General features: G+C 39.8%; 1 protein-coding gene across 2 annotated transcripts in view; it reads left to right on the forward strand.

Moving 5' to 3' along the window:
- The window catches only part of LOC122781772 (ADP-ribose glycohydrolase MACROD2-like), a 124,000-nt gene that overhangs the window by 76,551 nt on the left and 34,086 nt on the right, over positions 1 to 13,363 (forward strand). For both annotated transcript variants that reach the window (XM_044045779.1, XM_044045780.1), the window contains exon 5: positions 13,013 to 13,091. In XM_044045779.1, coding sequence (XP_043901714.1) covers positions 13,013 to 13,091 — 79 coding nt within the window. The remainder of the gene's footprint in view (positions 1 to 13,012; positions 13,092 to 13,363) is intronic.

A 13,363-nucleotide genomic window follows, 5' to 3' on the forward strand; every position in this document is an offset into this window, starting at 1 on the left:
TGTTTATTTAACCTACTTAAGAGGCCTCTCTAGAAACCTATTTTTAATCATTAAAACGAAATTGCTTTGTGTTCCCGTCTTGGAAGAATTTACAAGAAGATTGGAGTGGAGATAAAGAGATGAGATGCAGCAAGCAAAACAAAACCATTCCAGGAAAGAAAGCATAACAGACTTAAGATGCATTTTTGGAAATAATTTGATTTTCCCAATACACGCAGATAAAATGAGACAGTGTTCAGAATACAAATGTGTCCTTGATGTCTCATTAGCATGGTTCCGGTAAATATCGTAATTAGATTAATAGATAGAGTTATGGGAAACTTGTGGATCTATTTGCCTTGGGCTTCTTTTCTCTTGGCTGCAAAGTCTCTCCAGCTAATTGGTTTGTTTTGATGCCAAATCAGAACTGTCTGATATGATATGACCTCTCCTATTGTCAACTGTGGCTTGGAAGCGGATTGTTTTCTATTGTAAATGTTTTGTTTACTTATATAAGAGTGCTACTAATTTAAAAGGAAGGTACATGGAGCATGGACCCTGATTCCCTGCCTCACCAAAACCAGAATTAATATTTGTTAACAACACACCAGAATATCGAGCTGCGGGCTGACTTTAGAGGTGCTATTAACACGTATATACAGTATATTTCTAGTCTTTTCTGTTTTGTAAAATGATTATTGTTGCCTCTGCTTTACAGCCTTTGGATCCACTCACCACCTGACATCCTGACAGCTTCATACATACAACCCGAAAAGATGAAAAAAAAAGAAAAAAAAGGAGGCTGCTCTTAGTTCAGACCCTCAGGTTAGCCCTTTATCCCCAGCCTTAGTTCTGGCTCGAGTAATAATCTCGCTGTCAGCACACTGTCAGTATTTCTTTAATGCAGGTTTTTAGAAGCACCTCTTGTGTAAGGGGATTTTATTTTTACTAGATCATGTATTGATATACATTCTGGCTCTTAGTTGAAGTTGTTAGACATAAACATGTATGAGTTTAAGACAAAAATGTGCATTTATGTTTATGAGAAGTATAATACCAATATAAAATCCAAAAAACAAGAAGAGGAAAGGACATCATAGTTCTATTGTAAGCAGTGCCTGGTTTGGCCTTTTGTGGTTCAGCCCTGTGTTTCAGATGGCAGAGCACAGACATATCAGGGACTGATTAAACTTTAATAGGCTCCTGAATACCATTTTCACCTCTCAAAGCAGCCAAGCAATAGGCTTTCTTCTCAGAGTTCCCTCTAACCAATCATTCCTTTTCAAAGTGCTGAGTGGAGGAGGACGTGAGCTTGAGGAAGCGTTGTGTGTCCTGGTGCAGCAGGTAGAACACAGTAGTGTGGAAAGCAATAAAAAAAAAGAAAAGGAAATACAGTTGTTTTAGTACAATAGCTTTGTAGGTCACTCTGTGGAGTGGCGAGGTGTGCTCGCTCAGCCGAACCGTTCCTGTGGAGCCTGTGCAGCCCACAGTCTCAGGAACATGCAACCTTTAAAGAGGGATTTGAAAAGGTCAAGGCACATGCACGGAGAATGATAATACAGGAGTACGCTTCCAGAGGTCACAGGGTCAATGTGGGTTTTATTCTTTCCCTTTCCTCTCATCCTGGAGAGATGGCTTTATGGAGTTTGCTAAGATTGATTTGATTTGATTTGCTATGTAACAAATACGACACGTTTTTCTTGACTGCATTATCCCATGTACTGTATCTCCTTGAGAGCTTATTTTCATCTCAGTTGACCCACTTGTGAGGATCTGGCATTGAAGAGAGAGGGAGAGAAGTTGTCCACCTGGACCTGGTTAGAGGTGTGGTTAAGACAGGCTTACCGGGGACTGGTGTGTCCCAACACACCAGCGCACTGTTTTACTTGACTCCCTCAAAGGCCCTGTCCCTGCTTTTCTTCACTGCTCTGCTGCTGTTTTAGGTTGCCGTTTGCCATGTAAAGATGAATCACATTACATTATTTTGTATCTGCTTTTTTCCACTGGTTGTTATGGATCTGAAGGTATTATATCAGCCCTTGGTTTTCTCTTGATTGAGCAGGGAGGATTTCCTTAAGACTGAGCCAGCTGGGTCTCCACCACATGACAGAGTGGGTGCTCTCCCTCTTTACTCGACAGTCCCATGTGATATTACTGCATGCTTAGCGACTCTTCTTCCACTGATCTAATTAGTCCCTTGACACATCTTTAACGGTCCGTATTTATCAGGAACATTAATTAGTACCTGGGCTGGATATATTATTTTGAAAAGAGTGAATGTCCTTGTTTATTAAAGTATTAACAACAGGGGGGAAATACTCTCTCTTATCCCCTGATATTAGTCACTTAGTGAGTCTGCTCATTCATCATACCCTTTCTACAGTGTGTTTTCTCCACCTATTTATCCTTGTCTGTCTTTTTCTTAGAGCACATATAAAATGATGTTGGATTAGCATTATTAATTACAGCAGCGCTCTGCGCCCTGTGTTACACAGTTGTCGCATTACCAACCTTTTGCGGATAGTCACTTGGGTATAAGGCTGTGAGGTTAGTCGCTCTTGCTCTGGTTTCGGTCAGGTTTAGGGAAGCTTACAAGACATGGACTGGAAAACAGTGCTAGAAATGGGAAGGTCATTGATTTTCCATGTGACAGTTAGACCGAAACAGATACTGTATTGATTGGAGGCTTTGTTTGGATACAGTAGTTGTACACAGCTGAAGGAGAGTTTGGAGGTTGGGAAACACGATCATCCGTAGCTGTGGTTATAATTGTCCATTATGCAGGACACAGACCGCAGCACCTTGTGTTTGTTGTATTAAATCATATTCTGCTTCAGAACATTTCATTTTAGTAAAAGTGCTCTGCTCATGTTCAATAGAATCACATTTTATTATTTTGCATTTTTAGCTCACATCTATCACAGTTTTTTATTGCCGTTTGGTTTGGAGTGATGCGACTGACAGTTGGTCTTATATATTAGCACACTGTCATGAGTTCATACAACAAGTGGATGTAATGCTCGAGCTCAGGATAGAACTTTTTCACAGCAGATATTCTTCCACATGAGAGTAGAAGAAACAGGTTTTACGAGTAACATCAATTAGGATTCCACTCCATGATTTAAGAAATTCACATTTGTGACATTGTTGTTGTGACAAGTTTTTTCAAATGTTTTAATGGTTATTTTAGAACTGCATCCATGTTCCCATATTTTTTGGATGTGTTCCAATAAAGTATTGAGAAATAATTACACCGTATGGTCATTATAGCACTGCTGAAACCACAAATCTAATGGTGCTTTACGACTTTTACACAGTGCTGTGTTTTGATCTGCTAATAAGTGAAACGGTTCAAGAGTTAAGTGCACAGCTTTCTTCCACTAACCATGAAGTAGAGCCAACTTTTAACAATTTTACTGTTACTCAGTGGGTCTTTTGGATGTTTGTTTGTTTTGTTTTTTGTTATTGGTGATTGGAAAACACATTGCTGCCTATTTTAGTAACACAACACACTTTGAACTCTTTGACAAGTCTGACTGAGAAGTGTCTCTAGTGTGAATGACCTCAAAGGTCCTTATATCCCTGCTTGTGTTTGTATGGATTTCACTGTGGCTTAGTAGCATCTAGCTCTACCCTTAGGTGCTGCACAGCATAAGAACACGGATACTAATATAGATATATTACACTCGTTCGCAGGAAAATCATCAATCAAGAAGACTGGGAGAATTACCTCTCACTCTTCTTCCTTGCTTTAATATTTGACTGCATATGGAGACAAAGGCGTCTTTTTGGATTTCGTTGCTGAGAATTTCCACAGACCTCTTTTTTTTATTTATCTTAATATTGAATTTCAGTACAACGTAATGTTTCATTACTTTGTTTGAACCAAAAGGTTGAGCTTTTTATTCTTTTTAGATAAATGGAAAATGAGCTTGGCTGCACTAATTAGAAGTGGTTTGTCTCCCACTGCAAAGGTTATGTAAATGATCTTCCCCGATGCACCGAGCATCAACAACAAAATAGGTAATCAGATTATATTCGGATAGAGCCAAGAGACAGCAAAGCCAGGAATGAGATAAAGGTTTGTGTCAAGGCTGCCAGTGACACATGTGGTTCCATTGACTAGAACCTCATAATAACATTCACCAGCACCTAAGTAAACACAATTTAGCTTTCACATGTAAATCAGCCAGGTAGTGCAGGGAGCAGTGAAAGCTCATGCAGAAACATGCCTAAAAAAACAACATAAGAAATAAATATTATGAGAAGAAATCAGCCTCCAGCAATCAGTGCTGCATTAAGGGAAATATGTATTAAATTTCAGAGTGTGTACTAGTAAATGTTATTTCACATTTACAATAAATGAATTCCAGATATTAAATATGATATTTGTGTTAAGGCAGCTGTAAATGTTAGAGTTGTGTCAAGATAATATAACTGTCCATAACTGGGAGTTCGTATACTCTCGTATACACGGCTGCGTGTCATAAAAAACTTTTTTGTAGGTGACACTCATTTACACAACTTCTCCGTTAGTTTATTAATCTGCTATAAATCTAATGAGTCCTTGTACAATATCTAATCAGCTTTCCATCTCCTGAGCAAACACCTCCAGGCACCTACTGTCATTCTGCTGCTGCCAAGTGAGCTCAACACTGAGGAAACCAAAGCCAGACATTGTTATTGTTGCTTTTTAAGATTCTGTTTTTTCTCTGAGAATGATATTCCACTTACAACATCTGTGTTAATCTAAACTAAGAGTGCCTTTAAAATTCATTTAGTTCCCAACAAATATGTTTTCTTTATTTAGTAATGATTTACGCAGCCCATAATGCCAAACAATTTTCTTGACGTTTAGGGTAATCCTAATCCACAGACTGTTTTAAAACACATTTTGCGTTCTGCTGTTCTGCCAGGGTAAATAAACGGCCTTGACACTCTATACATTTCACATCCAGCAGAGACTGTAAATCTGGTCTGTACATCTGACAAAGTCCAGACCAGATCTTCATTCCACTTTTTAAGTTATGTCAAACAGCACCTCTGCTCGGAGGCCCGCTTCCCTGTTTGATGTCGCCCACACAGACATATGGTATCACTCACAGGATCACTTTTTCTGTTTTTTATTTCCTGCCATTACTCTCATCCTGTGCCTGATTCAGCAGTGTGTAAATCTACCATAACCCCTCAGTGACTATTGTGACATTTTAATGTGAAAAGGCTCACCTTTTGTGCTGTAACATATTTTCATTGATTTGTATCTTTAAATTTTCCGACTGTTTCTTCTTTATCGCCCTTTAAGATGGGTATACTTAAAATCTCCCGCAACTATTTATAGCATAAGGGAATTATTGTATTATTATAATGTGTCTCTGTATGGCAAAAAAAAGAAAAGGTTTTTAGACTGTGGATGAGCAGCAAGAAAAAGGAAAATATGTGTTATTTCTGCCTGAACATTGTGTTGGCATCTTGTATGACTCTGTTATATAAGCAGCAAATGGGTAATAGCTTTAGCGAGAATGAAAAGCAGAGCACTTAGTAATGAGTGTTCCTCCTGACCTTATGGCATTAAGTTCCACAGGAAAAAAACACCATATGCAGGTAAAACCTTAGACAAGTGACAAAATTATTAGCATTTCTTTGTTGCAAGAGAAACCACAGCCCACACACTCTCTCACTCATTTGCATTTACATTTTCAAGTGCTGCCTGGGATGTAAGACTGGAGATCACTGTTAATAAGAATGCACAGGATAAGGACACAGCTTGACTGCTCACGGCTATGGCTCATCCGTTAGAAATGTGAGCATGTTTGTCCGATAAACTGCAGGTCACCAGTGCCGTTTCTCTTTTGCTCCTGTTGTCTTCGCATACATGCGGCCAGATTGAGGCTTGTGTGCAGTTTAGGCAATTTAGCCGTGAGGGTCACCTGGCAGCTTTTGTGCATTACTCAAACTGGAGAGGATTTGGCTGGATGTAGCCACATGTTTCCTTCCCACGAAAACACAGCCAACACAAGTCCGACGCAGACAGAGTGAACATGCAGGTGCTGTACAAACTCAGTTTCTGTCTGACAAATGCTCACGCTGTGTTGTGACTTCATCAACGTGAACTGATCATAACAGTTTTAGTTTAGGGGACGTCTATAACTGGCTGCAGAACAGAGTTGGCCTGAGTAGGTCTTGACTGAATGGAAAAAAAAGGGAAAAATTAAAATATTACTGGATTTGACAACCAAGCATTAAAACCCTGGCATGAATCTGGAGATCAGATGAGCAAACACGGAGCCTGACACATCCCTACGAAGCGTCAATCCTTCACTTTGACAGATAATTCTGCTTATTGGTGGTCAATGTGGGAATTGGAAGTACAGCCAAGGTGTCAGAGGCCAGTCATTGCTTTTAAGGTTTTCAACAGGAGGGATGCACTCACACTGGTGCAGAGTATCAAATCCTAGCACGGAGAAACATTAAAGCAAGTCCCTATAGCTTTTCTGGTTTTTTATGATATGATACACAGTACAGTTAAGTAGTTTGGCTCTTGTGAAATTGTTTTGAAGCAGGGTATACTGCCTTTGTATATAAGTATACAGTACATGTGTACTGTACATGTGGCTGAACATTCCTGTCTTTCAGAACTTCCAAACTATGGTTTTATTGGGGCTTGAAATGCATTCAATATGTTTATCCTCTTACAGGGTTAAAACAAAAATAATGTTAGTGAGAAATAGTGACTGTAAATAAAAGGCTATTGAGAAACTATTCAAACTAAAAGACAGTTTTTCATATAGTTTGAATGCAGAATGTATTTGATTAAAAAAACAAGAAGCACACCATTACCATTTCTCTGCAGATTTTTACAGGAATCTGTTGACTTTCCCAAGACATCTGTTAACTGCGCAGTTGTGAGACGAGTTAATTAAGGTCAGCATTCACCGCCGCTTTAACATACTCAAAAACACACAAGAAAAGCACTCGAAAGCAAAAAGGAAAGTGCTGTAGTTATCCCATTATCCCTCTGCACATGGACACACACATCCACACACATACTCTGTGTCATCAGCAGAGGTGGTTATAGACCAGGGGCCAGAGGTCAGATCATTACCAATGCAGCCATGGATCATAGATACAGCCCCTATATTAGTCCTTCCTCCATCATTCCCCTCTGACCTTGTCCGCAGCTGCGCTGCCTCTCATCTTTATGATTAGAAAATGGCCCAATCCTTCTCCTTCACACCATTCCCAAAGTACTCAAGACCAGTATTCAATCATTATAATTATTTGACCATCCATATTAATCGACACATTTGTCGAGAAAGTCTGTTGCATCGTTGGTGACATGCCAAAATAAAAAAAATCTGCTGTAGCATTGTGGAGCTAAAATCTCTGGAGACACCAATAGCACTGACCTTTTTCTTAGAGCTTCTCTAAGGAGCTTACAATTGCTTTTGTGATGCACTATTGGTTATGTACTACTAAACATTTAGTTGCAGTCAGCCAACTGCATTTGTCTTGAAGAGCTTGGAATTTTCAGTTTCTTTTTTGGCAGAATGTACTGGAGAATGTTGTCCACAAAGCTGTCTGCCTTTGTGTTCAGAAAAGGCCAAATATCAAAACCATTCAAAATACAAGGGATAGACTCGAGTTTTTCATGCAAAAAAATTGTGTCTGTCATAAAAGAAAATCAGATAGTCAGTGCCTCTGCTGCTGGCAGGAACAGGAAGTCAAATACTTCGTCTTTCAGCCCAAGAGAACAATTTTTGAAAATGAGGGCTGAAATGCAAGATGCCTCAGGCAGGTTGTACTGTTGTTTTTGTATCCATTGTGTTGTTCCTGAATAATATAGTAAGAACTACTGTATTTATTCAACTCTAATACAAGACAGTATTTGCTGAATTAACATATAAATTGCTGATATGCTATCTTAAATTTATTTTACTCAAATCTACCAAGACAGCATTTTCTTATCAAAATGTGTTTATATTCCGTAGTGATTTAGCCCTACAAGCAGCATGGTGATGTTTTATACTGATCTAATAATCAGGTAGTTCTATAGAAAGTTATCACTTCTCTTCAGTCCAACTGAGAACTCACTTGTACATCTACTAAAATCTGTAATCTTCCTTGCACTATTTAGCTGACGTTTTACCATTATATTGATATCATGATATATTACACTGAGCTTCTAATGACGACTGGCTTTTAAAAGTGAGAGTTTTATCTCAGCGTTTCCCTCCTGGCTTTGGTGGTAACCATGCTTTCTCAAAGCCCAGTGTCAGGCGTTTGCTTTGATGTATGGATGGAGGCGTTTCTTTCAAAGGAATAACCTTTTCTGGGCACTTCTTTGAAATGATAATTCACCAGCTTGCTGCAGGTGGAGCTACAGCTCCCTTGGCAGACAGGGTCAATCAAAGTCAAATGGAGGAGCTGCTCACCGCTTCACCCGTGTAGGCGCTGCCAGAGCCTCGCTGCCACTGTCAGCACCGTCGCCGCCATAATCTCTACCTCTGGTAAAGAGAGTGGAAACCGGTAAAAGTCACAGTGACGAGCACATTTTAAGTTGCAGAATGTGGATGGAGTAGCCGTGGTGGAGGATGAACAATGATTTACGTTTGTATTCATGTCTCACTATGGATACCTGTCATAACCAAGCTGAGGTTTTTGCTGCATTTCCCAGCTGAAGCCTCTGTTTTCCAGTGGTGAGGGGGACGCAGGTGTGTGTAATTACATCAGTAATAAGGCCTGGCTATGGTCCACCTGCCTCAAAGTGAACCCTCTATCCATTTGTGCGCCGCTGACAACAAAGGAGACAGGCACTCGCTGATTATGGCTTTGATGATGTAGCTAGAAGCCTGTGTTTTATGGTGAGATATTTCTGGCTCGGGAATAGTTTGCTGGAATTATTCAATCTGTCTCGAACAATGAAATGTACTATCAGTGTATAATCACACGCCGCACTTACATGTCATACACTGCATGTCATGTCAGAGACGAGTAAATCTGAAACAAACCCACTCTGCTTTTGTCGAGCTTGTGATATACAGTTCATTATGTCCAGTCACTGTGATCCTTCAGTGACCAGTTCACAAAACCTTCCATCCACCGCATACTGGTTTTTACTCACTATGACCTAAAATGTGAATAAACGAATGAATCACTTCATCCAGTGTTACTATTGTGTGTGTGTGTGTGTGTGTCCTCGAGCTGTTGTCCATCTGGATGCAACTGCTCAGGACTCTGCATCAGCCAGTGGCTTGGTAACGAGGCAGCACAGGACACATAGACACAGATCTCCCATGGGTTCGGGCTCCAGCTGGAGCAGACATGTTAGGGCAACCTGTCCCTATTATTGTTTGTGACAGAATCAAGAAGGAAATGCGGGTGTAAAAAGTGCGTGCATCGTGCTTGCACGTCAGGTTCTGCTGGCAGTGGCCCCAATGTAATTATGGGCATGGGTGACCAGCCATGACAGCTCATCTGTTAGTCAGCTAGTAGGAGTCGGAGGCACCTGGTGAGACTTGCACTAGAATGATGAGCCACACATACACACAACTTGAAAATCACATGCAGTATTTCATGAAACAAGAGATGTGATTAAATGTCACTTTCCTATTGCCTTGAATTAATTAATACTGTGGCACATGCATTTACTACAAACTGACACGACTATCCACTCCCACAATCTTGTTCCTCTGTCTGTTGCAAATAAGTTACCAAGATGACATTATCATTTTAATTAGTCTCATCTTATCATATGGTCAAAACTCAGTCACAACTAAGAGCCATTGGTTTTGAATTAATCAGGCAGTGAGCAATGTTCTGCTGAGGATTTAAGTTAAACAAAATTAAATCTTCTAATCTGTATAATTCAATTTTGCACAACACAGTTTCAGTGTTGACAAAAAATTAGCTGTGACCTCAGTTCTGATGAAGTGAGAGCCTCAACTCGTTCTCTGCACTCAGGGATAAAATTGTAACTTGGAAATATATATTTTTTTTGAAATATCCCCATGATTTATAATGAATTAATGGATGCATATTTCCTCCTGAAAATGAATGCCCTGTGTCTGAATAATCATTTATTTTTGAATACACCGTTTTGCTTGTTTTTGTTGTTGTTGTTGTTGAGAAACCTTGAAAACCCTTGGAGTCTGCTAAACTCTAGCTTTAGCTTTTCCTCAAGTTGGAAAACTCACTAGAGACAGATCAAAGAGTGACAGGTCAAGCCAGCTACTTTGTCTGGCATCTTATTGTGCAGAACACGTTTCTGCAGAGACAACCACGCTTACCATATGAAACTATGGGACCCAATCATATTGTCCTCACCCTTTGGCAAAGGCCCTCCAATCAGGGATGAATAATGACTAGGCAGGCTAGCATGCAGTGATCCCAGCTTTCTAATTAGTCTTCCATTAACTTGTTCAACCTTGGTGGCTGCAGGGTGCACACTCTACACACACACACACACACACACACACACACACACTCAACACACACCTCACAGCTTCAGACTCAATTTACTTGGTCTTTTCTCCAAAATCAAAAATCTAATCTAGTAGGAAACATTTTCTGCTCTGCTGTGAACACTTAATTTACTCACTTTACCTGATTGACCAGAAGAGTGTGTTTTGTATTGTTTGTTTGTTTTACATATTTATTATAATACTTTCCTTATTAATATATTTAAATATCATTAAACAGATACAATGTTTTGCATGGCTAATTTTGCAAAATGAAAAAAAAAAAAAAAACATTGCACCCATTCCCATAATAAAAGCTTTTTTGTGTTTTTCTTTGGTTTGGTTTTTGCATGTGATCTGGGCTGAGACAGTATTCACACATTCTTCTGTAACACCAGTACCTTTTGTGTGTATTCAGCAGATGAACTGTCTCTGGTTGACTTTGAAAGAACAAACTGTTTTATATACGGATCAGTGGAATTTACTTTTACAAAGAAGAATCACAGATCACCTTCTCTGTTGTATGTGATAACCATTAGACGATGAATGAAGCCACGGTCAACAGTGTTTGTTTGGATACAAACAGAATGTTCCAAGCTGGTGTTTCGGCTGATATCTGTCAAAGATCATATGGTGCGTTTGTTATCTGCAGACAAAGGATTTTTCCCTCGCTGCCTACAGAATGTGGAGATGCTGTAACAGAAACTAGACAAAGTGACTGACAGAGAGGAAGCCCAAGAGAAGAGTGTACACGACATGGATGCTAAGATTCTACGTTTAGTTTTCTTAGTGCAATTTAACTAATAATAAAGTAATAATTCTCCTTTGGTCTGGTTGTGCCATGAAGACTAAGAAAAGCAGTCCACCTCAGAGGAATATGTGTACATATGTGCACATGTGTGGACACTATGTGTTTCAGTGCACTTCAAGAATTCATGATTCATCCTGTTTCACAGTGGGTAGTCACATTTAGAGTCGAGCTCCATAAAAGAGTAATGGAAATTCCTGGGGAGCTGCTGTCCTGTGGCCTTCCAGCACCCAGTGACATACAGTATCTCGGCGTATTATCACTTTTTCGCACTGTTTGTCAGCTAGCCCATGACTTCAAAGGAGACTTAAAGCTTTTTTTTTCATTTTTTGTCAGGATTGAGGGGTTAGAGAGAGTGAGTCTACATTTTATGAACAAAGGGCCCCCAAGACATCCAGCGAAAAATAAAATGTTACCGTCCTGGTTGCAGCTCCTAACATTTACTCCAAAGCATGGATCATAAACTATTCATAGATATGTCTGTATGAGCACCAGAAGGGTGCCTCTTTGAATCAGATCTTTGTGTTGGGGAGGGTCACAAATGGGGCGAAAGCTAGTGAGCTCCTTTTATTCACCTATAACATCACTATCTTGCATGAAGGCGAGTGGTGGGCAGGTAGCTGCCATTATGGCAGTTGTGTAAAATTGCCATTATTCAGTCAAGCGATTATCTCCTGCCGTGGTGTGTAATGCATCCCTTTGACTGTGATTGATGTCTGCACATCCAAGACTCCACTTGAGAAGAGTAGAAGTGAAAGAGGCGACCTCCTTCTCTGTAACCTTTTAACAGCTCACTGTGTGACTCTTTTCAGACACATCACTGTGGTATGGAAAGTGAACGTTCATGAATGCTTTAGTTGGTCATCGGTTATCGGTGACATGTTAACACATCATTTACATGTCTTTTACGTTACCCTATATCTGGGTTATCTTAAAACCAGAGGAACTTTAATGTTGTCCAGCTTCATCATCTTCTTGGGCCAAATCATTACAGTATTCAGTTTAGTATGTAAGGGATTTGTGATTTGCCAGCTTTCCGTGGCATAGCTAGCACTCACCTCCTTGGGGGTTATTCCAGAAGCTTTACTGATGTGTTTTTTTTTTGACGTCTTTAGTTGTTGTTGAGCATTGTTAAAACGTGTTTACAGATGTGGCCATGTGTCACTCTCCCAGTGTCAGTGCTGGAAATGTCAAGTGCGAGCTGTGACGCACAAAACAAACTCAGTCTTTGTCTGAGAACCATAACCGTTTCCGTTAATGTGTGAAGAATAATATTAGATGACTGTCTTATTTCATGGGCTCTGGGTACTTTCTGTGGAAATGTGTAACGTATAACATAACAATATTATATATATTGTATATGTAATATATATTGTAATATACATGTATATATATATATATATACATATATTAAATATGGATTTACTCTGCTCATCTTTAAAGTTTAACTTTCATGTAATTGCCATTGAGGCATATGATGCATAATATAGCTCTGCTCTAACCAAAGCATCCATTTAATAATGCCTATTCTGATGTAATGTGCTGTAATATTCTCTAAAGGCTATCTCACTAGTGGTCTTGACTGGGATGCCTTACATCTAATTGGATACTTTTGCATATCTAAATGGCTATAAATGTGTGCTGCTGATGCAGATTACTGCCGTTGAGTCAAAATGTGTCCTGTTAATGTCTCTGTTGTCCAGTTTGCCACAGAGCCCTTTTGCACTGAGCTTGCACTAATTGCTCCTCTCTCTCTTTTCCCTTTCAGATCACACGGGTTATTTTCTGTGTCTTTCTCGAGACTGACTTTAACCTCTACAAGAAGAAAATGTCTGCCATTTTTCAAGGTACGTGCATTATTTAAGCCCCCTTTCCACCAAGCGGTCAAGTTCAGTTCAGTACATTACAGTACATAATATTTGCATTTCCAGTGTTAACTGTTGAGTAGGGCACCAAAATAACCAGTCCCTACTGTCCCACTTTTTGGCACCCTTCTGGTTGGGTACCAAGCACAGTCTGTGAAGTGGTCTAGAGAGAATCTTCACCTATGTGCGACAGTAGGGAAAAAAACTAGGGGAGGTGTGAATCCCTCGCAGCCTCCTGCCTTCTCTCAAACAAA

The sequence above is a fragment of the Solea senegalensis genome, linkage group LG15, assembly GCF_019176455.1.
Source record: "Solea senegalensis isolate Sse05_10M linkage group LG15, IFAPA_SoseM_1, whole genome shotgun sequence".
Taxonomy (NCBI): Eukaryota; Metazoa; Chordata; class Actinopteri; order Pleuronectiformes; family Soleidae; genus Solea; species Solea senegalensis.